General features: G+C 36.2%; 1 protein-coding gene across 4 annotated transcripts in view; it reads left to right on the top strand.

Moving 5' to 3' along the window:
• LOC109540866 (segmentation protein cap'n'collar) overlaps window positions 1–15,140 on the top strand; it is a 61,579-nt gene that overhangs the window by 42,534 nt on the left and 3,905 nt on the right. For all 4 annotated transcript variants that reach the window (XM_019909362.2, XM_019909366.2, XM_019909365.2 and 1 more), the window contains 5 exons: window positions 1,824–1,963; window positions 2,025–2,198; window positions 8,254–8,503; window positions 9,114–9,238; window positions 9,388–9,490. In XM_019909362.2, coding sequence (XP_019764921.1) covers window positions 1,824–1,963; window positions 2,025–2,198; window positions 8,254–8,503; window positions 9,114–9,238; window positions 9,388–9,490 — 792 coding nt within the window. The remainder of the gene's footprint in view (window positions 1–1,823; window positions 1,964–2,024; window positions 2,199–8,253; window positions 8,504–9,113; window positions 9,239–9,387; window positions 9,491–15,140) is intronic.

Genomic DNA, 15,140 nt, shown 5'->3' with positions numbered 1-15,140 from the left:
GATAAAGAATTTGACTTCACTAAACATACCGAACAACGTAAAATACATCTTATCACTTGGACCAAGGTTTTCCATAAATAAGTCTCATTATGGTCCAATTTCAGAAATCATAACAAGCATTGAACATGGAATATTCTCACTAAATAATGAGGCAAAGAACGAGATCAGAAATAGATTGTGTAACATCTTAACAAATTTCAAAGGTAAAATAAAACAAAACACAAATAAAAGAATACTCCAAATACATGCCAAGGCGTAAAGTAGCAACAACGCTACACATTGAAACTGATGATGGTGGAAAACACCGAAACGTTTTTTTAATTGATAAATAGACAATAAATGACTGAAGAACCCAGGATTTGATTTTAATTTGGAATTGAAACACAGTCAGGAAAGTACGTACAACTTTTTTATAATGTGTTGTATGTGGTAATGCTATCTTAAAATTAAAAAATTAATTCCGAGATATTTACATTTTTCAACTCGAGTTATAAGAAGCAACTGAGTTCATCCGCTTTGAGCAATTGAGGAATTCTTGAGTGTGTTGGTACAAAAACTGCTGGAACTTTTTATTTGGTAGCTGGAATCAACTGACTTTTTTTGAGTTGATTGTTGAGCACTATTCCTCTCTTGACCTTTTTGTCCTCTTTGTAAAGACTTGTAGCTTTCATAGTTTTCGCACAAAAAAAAATATTTCTTTTCTTGCCAACTGACAATTTTAGGCCATGTTTTGCTAAAAACTCGCTTCTTCTATTCGTGAGATTTCAGGGCTGGATATTTTATATGCAAACGAAAAAAACTTCGACCCCGTTCGAGCTTCGCTGTTTGTGAGCTAGAAAATGTTTAGCTGAAAATACAATTCCTTGCAAAATCTTGTATGGAGAGCGTTTGCTTTGCATGAAAATGGTAAACCAAAACCGCGAGTTGTCTCAAATCTATTCAAGAGTTACCTATCAAGGTATCAAATCAGCAATCAACGTTCTCGGATTGTAAAACTAATTAAGTACGCTGAGACCAGCCGATAATTTGAATAGTTAATAGATCTTAGAAGCTGTCAATAAGTTTATCGCTAGAGTAATCTCAAAGTATCCCAGTCGTTCAGGGAAAACACAATAATTGCATTTTGCCTTTACCGGCCATAACCGCTTTGATTGGAAATATTTTTCCTTTCTACGCGTTATGTTTCGTGATGACTTTTCGGTATTTCTTTGCAACACGGAAGTTTGCAGTTCAATTTCATTACGCTCTCCTCAACATTACTTTAATAGAATTAATGTCATTAAACTCAATGACACAAAGCGAGCCAAAATCAGTTCATAGATGTTAGTGTTTGACAAATTTACATTCACTATTGGCCTTAGACGAGTACCCGAAGCAAACTCTCAATTTCAATTTAACATTGTTATTAGCAAGTTCTTCGAATTTTTTCAGCAACGAACTCTGAAGATGGAAGCCGCGTTAACTTTGCTTTAGTTTACCACCTTTATACAGCTAGTTATTTAACTGTTCAAAATGTGTTCAGTTGTTAATTCGGCACCGAGTTTGATATTTAATAAATCATAAAACCGCTACACAAATATTAATTAACTTCACGGTAATTAATCGAACTACTTTCTAGGTTATACGTAGTCTACTTTGACGATGGTATACCTTTTTAATTAGCCGCACCCCTGTGGTTTGAAAGCAGAAGAGCTTGAAAAATCAATAGATTTGTTTCCTTGATATTAAATATTTGTATAATTGATTTCATTTCGGCAGTCTGGTGCTTTCTATTTGGCACAGCGCCTAAGTCAATCATGCTAATGCCTAATTAATTTCATCAGGAGAGTATGTAATAAAAGGAGAACCCGGGGCTGAGGCTAATTCTTCATGCGCCTTAGAAGATCTTGCCCTACCCCTTCCAGAATTTCTTCTGGATGAAGCTTTACGTTTAGTCGCACTAGAAGATGAAAACTCGCAACAGGTATTTACTACCAATTTCTTCAGATTAGGGATGTTGTTCTTAAACAATTCTGACTTTTCAGAAAAACGCCTCTGGGCTTTTAACAGGTCTTGAGGCACTCGAAAATAGCACCAAGAAGGCCGATACTTCTGAATCAACCAATTCAAGCAGCGACATTGGAGTCGATTTTGATATATTTGCAGATATGATTCAGACACCCCAATTTCACCATCCTCATCACCGGGCTGCGTTCCAGGTGAGTTCAACCTATACTCTTTATTCGGAAAATTGATTTTCCATTTGGAAAAACATGGTCACGCACGTTTAGAGCCACTCACGCATTAAATAAGAAAAACGCTCAACCGTAACTGAGAAAATGGCGCAATTACCTCTGAAAGTTATTCGTTTACTGCGGAAGAGGCTTAACGTTTTAATTATCACATGTCAGGGTTTAATGTAATTGCATTATGTTTTGTCTCAGAACTGAGAAATTTCTAACACGCTGAAAAGTAAAAAGTGTTTTGGTTGTCCACAACACAGTATATGGATGAAAGCCACTGAATGCTTAATTACCACAAACTTTTCTGGGCTTAATAATATTCGCTAAGCTGTTTTTAAAGACTGTAATAAGAAAAAAGGCCCATCAGTAATGTATTAATTTTATACATTTACAACTATGGCAAAGATTGTTTGTGAAAGTTTCAACTACATTTGTTTGTTCGAATACTCTAATCTATTCAATTAAAAGCAAGTTATCATTTTGATAACCGCATGAAACAAGAACAATTTATTACTTCCTAAAAATTTTAAATTACATAATTTTCGAAAGTAATTACTTTACCTTTGTTTCTTTTAACCTTCGGTGGAGATACTGCTGAAGGCTAAATTAGATAAAGCCGGCTGTTTGATGTTATTTGCTATTTTTCCTAGTTTCATATCAGCTTATTTGAAACTTTCACGCGCCTCACATTTTGATTATTCAGATAAAACTAATATGTTCGGGATTAAATGTGGTGATAAACATTCTAGTGCTGGTTACGAATATTTGTTCTAAGATGACAGTTTTTGAACATCTCACATACATTTGATCGAAGCGGAAAATGCAGCGGATATTAATCTATATTTGTAAGTCGAAATTGTTTGTTTCTGATAAGTGTTGATTGATATTTTTATTCAAATTGGTGATGAGCGACACTGGTTTGGGTCTTGCAAAATTCCAAATTCAAACCCCATTAAATCTGTCCACGCAGCCTTTAAGTGTTACAAGAAAATGCAACCGTTTTAAACGCTTCACATGCCAACAATTCACTTTCAGTGGAATTAACGTAAAATTAGGAACCGAAGCTTGGAACAAGAGGGACATAGTTGGTACGAATGTTTGTTCTAATATTTTTTGATATTGCAGAATAAGTTAATAAGAAAATATACGTTTTTATGCACATTCGATAAATGGTGAGTAGTAAATAAATGCGGCTGAACAGTTTAGAATAAATCTACAATTTATTTACAATTTTTCCAATATCTCTTGAAACAAGTTGATGTGTAAACAGTAAGATTATTCAAGCCTTGGAAGAATTATTAGTGAATTGTTAATAATTGAGTTTGTCCTCATAATTGCCCAATGGGCGCGACGGTTAAAGTTTTTTAAGCCCAATCAAAACGCAAAAATATCATCTGCACATTAAATCAAATTTGTTGTACTTTTGTTAGGATATGCAATTCATACTGCGTGAAAATATATTCGAGTTGGATAAGGACAAAAAAATTCTGAATTACAAAATAATGATAAGAAAATCATACGAAAATCAAATCGCAAACACCCTGCGATTGTTTTATTGTTGTGTATTGGAAATCGTTATCTTTTACTTTTATTATTGAATTAATTTTATGGCTTATTTAAAAGCAAGACTGGCTAGACCTTGCTGCAAGATCAAGACCGGGACTTGTTGGTAAATATTGAAGTTTCCCAGTTTATTCTTTCCATATAGGAAAACAAGTTATTAGGTTCAAATCGGGAATATCATTTGCGTTGATTAGTGCTGGGAGGATTATTTCTCCCAGTGCGTCTATTAAATCTAATGTTTGGAGGTCTTTTCAGCCGCCTGAAATGCTATGGTTCTTTTCAATCAGCAATTATCAAAGGAAACCACCGCTGCCTTATACACAACTCACAAATAATATCTACAAAGAAGCGGTTTAAAATAATTTGGAAGATGGATGGTAAAATTTCAAAGTAAATTTTTATTATGACAAATGAGTTGCTGAGACTGAACCACTGGCTTCTTTTGTTAGATGCGGGTTCCTCTTGTCAAATTATCGTTCTGTTAAGGTTTTAAAGTGCCATCATCGGTACATTTATCTTCCATCGAGTTTGCATTGTTCGGTACCTGTCCCAACTGTCACTGCAGGTGCAAAATGATAAAATTCTACAAAAGAATTCTAACCGCATACGGTTAATTTGTAGAAACAACAAGGGCGAGTCAATCGGATTTTCGGTTAATCCCTTTTTGTTGTACCTTGGGAAATAGAGGTAATTTTATGTTCGGTCAGTTTAAATCGCCCAATAATGGATTTGGACTCTTCTATGGTGTCTCACTAAGAATATTGTTCAGAAACGCTCAAAGGGATTAAACCAATTAGACCCTTGAGAGAACCCAGACTGCACAATTAATGCACAATTGACTACTGCTGAGAAATCCCGATATGTCTTTCAAACCTTCTTCGCGTTTTCAACTGAATACATTTTTTCCAAAAAAATATGCAGTAATTAATAAACACTCGATTTTTACTTCTTACTCACAGTCTGATGAGTAGAATAACATTCCTCATAGTGGTACCGGTACCAAAATATTGACTTAGCTGGTGAACCATAATTTAAGGGCAACAATGCACTTCGTGGGAAGGTTCGTGGGTCCCGCTGTGGCAGTCATTTCTATCTTTTACCCGTCAAACTGAAGTGTGCTCAAATTCAGGCTAGAGCTGACTAATGAATGGAACCTGTGTCTATTCAATTTCAGTATCAGATTTTTCGGGCAACGTTTCCAATTATTTGCTTATCTATTGGACTTGATACATCAGACTAGAGTAGGTACTATTGAACGATAAAAATGTATGTGGAGTGGAGCAAGACCAGTGCAGAGTGCAGAAAGAGACTTGCAAGTCTTACTTTTCTTCAAAAGAAGACAATCTAATATCTCCTATTTGTGGTATTTTTTAATCGGAAGAATTACAAAAACATAGGCAGAAAAATCATAGGTTACACTGGCCCAAAACTGTCTAATGCTTAGCAACAGATATAAAAATACAGGGTTATCCGTTTTATGCTTGGGAAAGTAAAGTAAAAAAAAAACGCAAAATATTCAGATGGAGACGAAAATTTTAATTCAATATATAGATTGAAGCTTGCGATTGAATACGTGAAAAACAATATCATTTAAATGTACTCCACAGGGGACAGGGACCTCCTACAGGCCTCAATTCTTTTGAGGTCATTTTGAATGACTTCGGCACAATACCGGTAATATATTGGTCATAACTTCACGGATATTGGCTTTCAGTTGTTCAAGAGTTTGAGGATTGTTGGCGTAAATACAATCTTTCGCATAAGCCCACAAAAAGAAATCTAACGGTGTTAAGTCGCAGGATCTTGCGGGCCAATTGACATCTGGAAATTTCTCTTGCAATAGGGCTCTAACTGCCAGTGTTGTGTGACTCTTGCCCCTTTTTCCAGATCATAATCTTCAATTTCTCTCCAAAAATAATCGGTTAACATGCGTCCATAGCGCTCAGAAGTGACTGTTATGGCTCTTCCTTGATCGTTTTAAAAAAAATACGGGCCAATAACACCACCGGACCATAACCCACACCATACGGTCATTTTTTCACGATGCAAAGGACTTTCTGCGATCACCTGAGGATTTTGAGTCTCATATACGGCTGTTCTGTTTATTCACGTAACCACCGAGCGAAAAATGAGCCTCATCGCTGAAGAAGATTCGGTTCGAAAAATCATCATCAACGGCTTGTTGTTCAATCCCCTAATTTGCGTATGTTCTGCGTTGCCCTTCGCATTGAGGCTTAAGTTCTTGAGTCAGTTGGACGTTGTACGGATGAAGCTTCAAATCCAATTGCAAAATTCGCCATAATGAGCCGTAAGACAAGCCCAAATGTTGAGCACGTCGGAGAATCGACGAATTCGGGTCTTCCTGTACACTTTGAGCAACAACAGCGATATTTTCAGCTGAACGAATGTTGCGATGATGCACAGGCCTTACAATATCAGTAACTGATCCAGTCTTCAAATTTTTCCACTGTGTTCGAAATTATTTGCTCTGTGGGTCGATTATGTCGAACCGTAATCTGCTTGTAAAGCCCTAAACGTTGATACAGCAGAATCATCATTTTTCTAGTAACATTTAATAATTTTTGCGCGTTCTTCGACAGTTAAACGATCCATATTCCAAAATGGCAAAGCTTCAACTAAACCAAAAACGCTTCGGATGGCGTTTACCTTTAACAGATATATCAAATAGCAAGGTTTTGCTTTCCCAACCTCGAATTGGATAACGCGTTATAAAAAAAACATAAAAAAGTAAGATTGTTTGTTGGAGAAAACTCAGATCTCTTGTTGAGCATTTTGAACTCATCGACTCAACATTTAAGTAAATTAATAGTTAAAATGGGATAGAAGTAAGGTTGTGTGGAGCGGATAGTGTTTCAGACTGTATATTTGGTTATTTGTTCCAATCTAATAGTCTCAAAAAAAGCACACAGGCGTTCAGTAGTTACTAAATTTCAAGGTAAATGCTCTAGTTTATTATTTAAAGTAAAATTAAACATGTTTTATTTAATGTTTGTTAACTGATCGTGATTGTTGGCTTCTTCTTAGACCTTAAGCTTCGGTATAAAACAGACAAATTCTATATTGCGTTTTGATTAGTAGCGGAATGCGTTTGTCAAATATGTAAGAGCAATTGTTTTCAATTATAATCGTGTAGATAAGTTCTATATTGTTGAGGCGGATTCATTTTTTACAAACTTCTTTTTGGGTATTTCGCCTCAAAAATTTTTGTCTTTAAAAAAGACAGAATTTCTTCACGTCTTTTATTACAGATTGATAAATAGTGCTCCTATTTCGCTAATAAATTACTTTTTGATAAATAATTCGTTCTTATTGCGAAATAGGAGCACTATTTATCAATCTGTAATAAAAGACGTGAGGAAATTGTGTCTTTTTTAAAGACAAAAATTTTTGAGGCGAAAGACCCAAAGAGAAGTTTGTAAAAAATATAATCGTGTATTAGATTGGAAAAATTATACGTGGAATTATTAAATTGAAATAATTGAAATGTCGTAGTAAGCGACAATGTTCTTTTAAAATAAATTCATTTTTCAAAAATAATTTTTAGCTAACCGACATGGTCAAAGATTTAGGCCGGTCGTCTTTTGGAAGCGCTTCCGTCCGAATTGCGTCCATCAGAAATCCCGCAAATTTTCAACAAAGTATAGATCTGATGTAGGAACAAATTCACAGCGAGTTTCATTCATTAGTTAATCTATGATTCAAACCAATTCCAACATTTCAAAAACGATGATTTTTCGAAGAACTTTGATCATTAATAGCCGAGGAGCCCGACATTTTTCTTACTAAAAGTTAGCTCAGATCGTCGGGTTTTGATTCAAAAAATATCGAAGTATCCTTTTCATCATGTTGTTGAATCATTAACTGATTCAATATTTCAAGGTAAAAGTTAAAAAAATGGAACAAATATTCTAGCCAAAGCCTCGCAAAATTCGTGTAAAAGTCTTGGTCTTGCTTTTTTCTCCGCCTACCTTCTGAGTATTGTTATGTCCATTGTTACTTCACGGCACCATAACAGTTTTCTCGGTTATTAACCTTCCAAATTGAGTTTTTGAACGCAGATTTGTGTAGATTTGCGATTAATAACTTAACTGAATTGTTAATCAATTAAATTTTGCGGAAAATTATTAGTAACTTCCATATATTAATTCCATTCTTAATATGCCCGGCTGTTTAAAGACGAGAAAACCATAGTGAATTAATAAAATGTAACTGGAATTGATCCGATTTGGGAGTGTTTTGTGTATGGCTCTGAACGCTGAACGTGAAAATGTTATGCTTCTATAGCTGTAATATTCGCAACTAGCAGGGCGAAATATCGGAAAATTCTTGGTATGCGGCCCTGCCTAGAGAAGCCGAAGACAAGCGAAAGCATTACCCCAGTTCGACTCTACCCCAAACGTTTTTATCCCGACAGAGCGTGCAAAAAATAACGATTTGCTATTTCCAGAGTCGCATGCCCTATGTGCGCACCGTTAGCATGGAGCAGCGCTGGCAAGACCTGGCAAATCTGCTAAGTCTCCCCAACCCTGGCGAGATCCACCCCTTTGGGGCTCACCACGCCCTCCCCAATTACGGCCACCCTCATGCGCACGCACACCCTGCCACTACCTACGATGCCAGGGGTGTACTTTTGCATAATGCCACTCTCCCTACACCTATGGGGGACCTGAATAGTACCATGCCCTATGGAAATTTAGGTAAGGACACCTTTTTTCTCAATCGATTTCGATTCACAATCAGCTCATTCAAACCCTGATTTCATGGATTTTTTAAGAATCTTCAAAGTGATTAAATAGTTTTCTAACGCATTATCTGAACACCCTGTATACCGGGGGTCAATTTGAAAACCTCCCACCATTAATATCTTACAGTTAAAAATATGAAAAGTCGAAAAGATCCGTCGATTTCATTTGCAAGGGGGACTTTTGCAAGGGATTTTAAATTAATATTTTTAGCCTCCTTATTCCAACCCCCTAGGACGGGTAGATGTCACCCTTAGACTCTTAAATGGGAAGGGGGGTCAAGTGGTACATCGCTTTAAAGGGCGTTCAATTCTCTTTACACTAGTTACTACTTTGTTGCTTTTTGTCCAGAGGTTTTCGAATAATCGCGCTCCAAAGTTACAGAAACAATTAACCTTGCCTGCATTGAGATTTTGCTTTTCAGATTAGTTTTTGGTATACTCCGTATGGTACAAATGATTAGAAGATTCGGTTACACCGTTAAAATCGTTGAATAACAGGAAGAAAATCTAGTTTGAACTACACACCAAAAAACGTTTTCTCAAAAACTTCACACTTGTTTTAGGAGGAACCATTAGCAATGCTGTGGCCACCTCCATGAACTTAACTAACAGCAGTGAACCAATGGGAGAACCGAGCTCAGCCCCACATTACAAGCTGGAACCATCTAATGATATGATGTACTACCAGGTACGGTTTTGAATGTATGCCCTAAGGAATAATCGATTTTTTGATTAGCAATGCTGAGCATAATCAATGCACCTTTTAACAAGAGACAAAGAACGTGTTCTACAAATCGTTCGTCAATAGTTAATAACTAACTGTTGTTTGATTTTCAGAATAATACTGGCTCTGAATTCTCCAACAATCAAACTGATGGGTTCTTGTCCAATTTGCTGAACGACGAAGACTTGCAGTTGATGGACATGGCCATGAACGAAGGTCAGCAATTTTTACAATAAATTTAAATAACTAAATCTAGTTATTTTCATTATTTGCTTGGCTCACTATATGCTGCGCACAGTTAATACCGGCTTACAAGGTGATTTCAAAACTCCTCCGCCAAATTTTAGGAGCTGGTTAAATGAGGGTCTTTAAGAACATCGGAGCGAAAATTTAAGGCGAAAAGTTTTATTAGCCATACAACATATTAATAAATACGAAACCGCTTGAGATGTTTTAATGAAATTTCTTCATGGTCCCTCGTAGCGACAGAACATTCAATATTTTTGAAGAAAGAAATGGTGCGCCACTGATTAATCAAAAAATCAATTTCACACTCATTTCTTATTCAATTCCAAACAGAAATTCTCCTGAGTTTTCTTCCAACATTGCATGATTTTCTAGTAAAAATTAAAAGTGGTTTTAATGCACGGATTACACCAACAAAATCTAGCTTAAATAGATTGTTCGAAATCTTCTCCTGCAGCCAAATTACAAGCATTTAGTGTCCTATCCATAAAATATTGATCCGGTCGGTTCCTTGTTTGTTCAAAACAAAAAAATGAGCCTGGTTGTGATGATTCCAAGACGTGTTTTAATACCGCTTTAATCTTTTTACTCGAAAATTATCGTCGCACGAAAAAAACTCCACATAGTTTTTTGTTTGAAATTGAACAAGCAAAGAACAGTAAAATTTATTTTTCGTTAGATCAGTGGTGCACTCTTTTTTCCTTCAAAAGTATTAAATATCATGTCGGTACGCGGTCACTGGCGAACCCGGAAAATCTTTAATTCAATGGAAACATCACCACTCGATAGCTGCAAAATTTCATGTAAATATCCCAACCGGTTTCGGGTATAATAAGTTTTTTAATGCATCTTTAACTGTATATTTTTGTACCGAGTGCTTTTAAACCACCCCGTATACAGGGTGGTCCGTCTTATTTCATCTCATGAGGAAATTAAAATGCTCAACAAAATATACGTTTCACCGCCAAATTTGCTTAAACTTTGGAACTGAACAAATTTCAATGCATTTTTACGGTCAATTTGTGTTTTTGCCACAATTTAGTGCTTCAGCTAAAGTTTCTGCAGGGTGGAAAAGACACAACGCGAGTTTTCTGAAATGTTAACATGCGCCCAGTTGAACAAAAAGCTATCTTTCTGGAGTGTTTAAAATAATAATGTTTTTGGTTTTGCTGTTGGACCGATTTTCGAAATATAGTGTATAGTTAAAAAGCCGCAAATCAGAACTGCCACCCGAAGTGTCTCGGATTCTGGCAGAAAGTGAACTTTACTTTGAAACAATCCGTTTATTCATGCGGTTTGCATGTACGGTAAAAGTTTGTTCTTAAGTCGATTATGACGTTTTGGTCTCAACATGAGCGTGAGTTTTGAAAAATCGGTCCAACGGGAAAAATGTGATGACTGCAAGACCAAAAAGTTAGCTTTTTTGAGATCACCCTGTGGGTAAAAGGGATAGCCGAAAAATTAAAAAATCGTTTCCCATCGAAGTCTATCCTTCAGTCTTTAATCTTGAAATTCGAAAAAAAAATTCCCAATTTTGAAAAGGCAAAATTTTTTCCAAAAATATTTACCGACTGGAATAAACACAGGAATCAAATCGCTGACAGCATCCAAAAGTTATCCAGTACCAAAGTTAAGGAAAATTTGGCCGTCTGACGATTATTTTGTTGAGCAGTTTAAGCCCGTGTCCCATGCATCCGTTTGTACGATGATACGATGGTACGAGTGTTTCTATTGGTTGGAGATCTGTCAGTTCGTCCGTCGTCGTACGAATTGACAGATCTCCAACCAATAGAAACACTTTCGTACCATCGTATCATCGTACAAACGAATGCATGTGACACGGGCTTTATTGAGTCATACAAGAGTGAATCAAAATCGGGGTTATTCCTCTAGAAGTCTATGAAAAGTTGTAAAAGCTACGAAAATAACAGAATTTAATAGTTGATGCTCTGAAACACAGATGCCCCTGCTCTTCTGCTCATTCTGTAGTGATCAATAAAATGTGTTCTACTAAGTGCTGGTGAATGCGAAAATAATGATTGACATTGAGTAAATTCTTATCAATACAGAGTCGCCAAAAAGCTGCTTCCTTGGGTATCTCCATCATGCAACATTTTTGAATGAATTATTCAGAATCTTGAGATTTCATATATAACACTCCGAATTTCATTTATGATTAAGTGAAGTAACTGAATTATAACGCCACACAACATGCGTAGGTCGATTATTCAGTGTGTTTGAAATTAGGTCACTAGTTAATGTAGATTTTATTAGAGAATCCTAAATAATAATCGTGGAATGGCCAACTCATTATTGACTGTATGTAAAAATAACACTACGGAGTCTATTTCTGTATGATCCAGTCAAACATTTAGTGCATTGTGTTCAAATTTCTAACAGGTGGTGCTTACATGACAAAGTTTGCGATCATTCTTAATTATAATTTCAGTTTACCTAACGTATCACGAATTAACAGAAGGAACTGGCAAATTAACAATTACGAGTCACATTATCTGGACTTACGTTGGTGGTTTCGCGCTTGATGTGAGTGAGCAGGAGATTTTTGGCAGTGAAAAAAAAATGAACAGTTCTGAAAAAGTATTTTATGCCGATAATAAAATGTGCGACGTGACTGGTATCGGTTTTCGTCCCTCCATGTTAGGACCATTTGGCTGTTGCTGTTACTCTCCCATTCACTGTTGCATGTGATGTAAGTGCTACAAAATAGTGTTTTAATTGCTCACAATGCATCATAATTCACGTGACTTCAATAACCATGTACGTTGTTCTGAAATTTAAAAAAATTGATGGATACTGTCAATAAGCTATTGGCCCTGTCTGTAATGAACTAAATTTGCACCGTCATCGTGATGGCAATTTTCATAAATTCCTTCATTATTATTAGAGCAATGATTGGTTGATAGTGGTTTTTAAACAACATGTTAAACCGGTATCCATCATATAGCAGCAGTGAAAAAAAGTTTAATGCCTAGAACATTATGCCCTGTAGATTAGCTGACAGGCAGTTTGATAAAACAATTTGGCTTTTTTGTGCGATATTTAATATTTTATGCCATATGAGAATTAATCATGTAGGTATGCGAAAAGTGCAGATTCACAGGAGCACGTTTCAAACTTCCAATCCTGCCATGCAACTCATTGTCAGTCCGCGTGTGGTAAAAACTTAGAACATTTAATTCCATGTTTCTCAAAATAGATAACATTATCAAAAGCGATGGGGGACACGTAGGGTCAGAATTAATTTAAAACGCAAAACGCATTGCCTCTAATATATATTATTAAATAGCTACTGCTGGGTTCTCATATACAGGGGTGTTCATTTCCAAAAAATCTGTGGAAGTCCTTTACTCATTACCGCATTTCACTGTTTGCTTGGTTCAGATAAACAGGTTTGATGCAATCGGACTACAAAATTAGGATTTAGTCCGGGCGCATTTTCCATCATTTGCACTCTGAAGCTAATGAAGAAATCATTACTGTAAATAAAAAGTGCTTGTCACTTTAGCAGATTGTTTCCAAGCCCAGATCTTTCTTATCAATTATCAAACCTATTTATATTTGAGTGTGTGGAATTTTTGCGCAATTCAGGAAACAACAGCACAGCATTCCATTCTGGGAAACGTAGAATAGAAATGTCTACGCGATTTGTTAATTTGAGATGGATAATCGCAAATGCAATTTGCCTTCCGCCTTTGGTGTAATCAGAAATCACAATTGCGAATTACAAAACGTCACTATCGCTAACAGCAAGTTTTCACTGAATAGTTTTGACTTATCTTTATGTCTGTTGCTCGAAGCAAATTTTATCCAAGAATAACCCAAATACATGCTTAGTCATTAAAAATAAGAAAAACACTTAAAATCGTTATGTGATAAGAGAGCATTGAGAATCAGTAATCAGTACTCATAGTAGTGCGTACTTATGTTCTTAAGTTAAGACTTAAGTTAATAGTCAGTCTGTGTTTTTCCAGTTCAACATTACTTTTTCGAGTAATTGCGGTTTTTCGAATCGGCACTTGGCAACGTCGCTAGCTATTTACCTTACTTATTACTTATCTTATTGTTGATAACGACAATTTTAATTGAACTATATTATCAGCCTATTTTTTATCTACTTACCTAAATCTTTTTAGCGACTTTTGAAAATGCTCGCAGTGTATGCAATGATAAGTTTGCTTAACTTGTGACGGGAATAACTTTACTATCGAATGCCGAACCATTTATTGAACTTTTCGCGTGTGCCCAGTTTAGATTTTTTTCAAAAAAGTGAAATTTTTCGGTGTTGTTCTTCGCTACCTATGAAAGTTATGCATCCGCAAGTGTACAGAACCAACGAATTAGAACTGTTTTCTCTTTGTTCGCTGTTCCTTTACTTTTTGAAAATCATGTGTTGTTGCTGTTGTTGCTGCTGTCTTTGTTGTTGCTGTAAAGTTTGAACGATAAAATGCCCATAAATCTTTGCATTCGGGACCTTTACAGCAACAGGAATTTTTATCCTGAAAGCTGCGCCGTTATGCCCCATTTGGAAATGGATTCCTATCCAGGTTTGTGATAATTGCTTGAATAACTGCTTTATTTTAATTGAGGTGTCAGATACTGTTTCACTTGGGCCTGAACCCCCAACCAAACAACGCAACAGTGCGTAAAATATCGGCTTTTGTCCCGTTTTAGACTAAACATTTCACCAATACAAAAAGCACTATTTTGGTTGTTAATTTCGCTAAGGAATCCTCGATTTCAAATTCGCAGCAATCGAACAGCATATGCGAAATTACGTAATTAGTACTTAATAGGAATATTTTCATGAATCTTGGTGCTTCCATGGCAAAACCATGAATGCTTCCATGGCAAACATCCACGAAAGCAAATGCGACAAAAGTTCATGTTGTGAATTTAGCCATCAGTAGAGCCAAGAAAAGTAACGTGTTTGTGAGCTATAGTGAAGAGCCTAAATTGCATATAGAGTCAACGTTCAATTTACAAACGCGCTGTCCTAGAAAAAAATTTCCTTTAAAAACTGTAGTTTCATTATGATTTTAGAAACACACAATAACTGCAGGCGCAAGTTCACTTATTCATTTTCCAGTGACCAGCCTGCTTTAGACCTGGCTCGAGGCACGCAAAAATGCAAACCACAGATAATTAAATAAAGATAAACTATTGTTTAATAAAAATGTTCGGCCAAATTATTGAAGCAATAGATGACGCGAAGCATGATAACTTTTGGTTTACCTGACTACGCGCTTGTAGCTATTAATCCACGGCGCGTGTGATTCGCCTTCATTGAATATCTGGATTATAACAAAATGACATTTAGGAATGTTTTCCGGGCTTTGAAGCCGTGATCTATCGGAATTTCTTCCTGACGTTTCGTCCACAACTGCGGTGGACATTTTCAAAGGCGATGAGGCAGTGGGCGAAGTGATCTCCCGTGCTTTCCGACTAAGACTGGTCCGGTGGACAGGAAGAAATTCCGATAGACCACGGCTTCAAAATAAAAAATAAATTACATTTAGGAATGTTTTCCGGGCTTTGAAGCCGTGGTCTATCGGAATTTCTTCCTGACGTTTCGTCCACAACTGCGGTGGACATTTTCAAA

This window comes from Dendroctonus ponderosae, unplaced genomic scaffold (assembly GCF_020466585.1).
Source record: "Dendroctonus ponderosae isolate FM_Combo_2020 unplaced genomic scaffold, Dpon_F_20191213v2 Dpon_F_20191213_1, whole genome shotgun sequence".
Classification (NCBI taxonomy): domain Eukaryota; kingdom Metazoa; phylum Arthropoda; class Insecta; order Coleoptera; family Curculionidae; genus Dendroctonus; species Dendroctonus ponderosae.
This window is presented reverse-complemented; position numbering and strand designations above follow the sequence as displayed.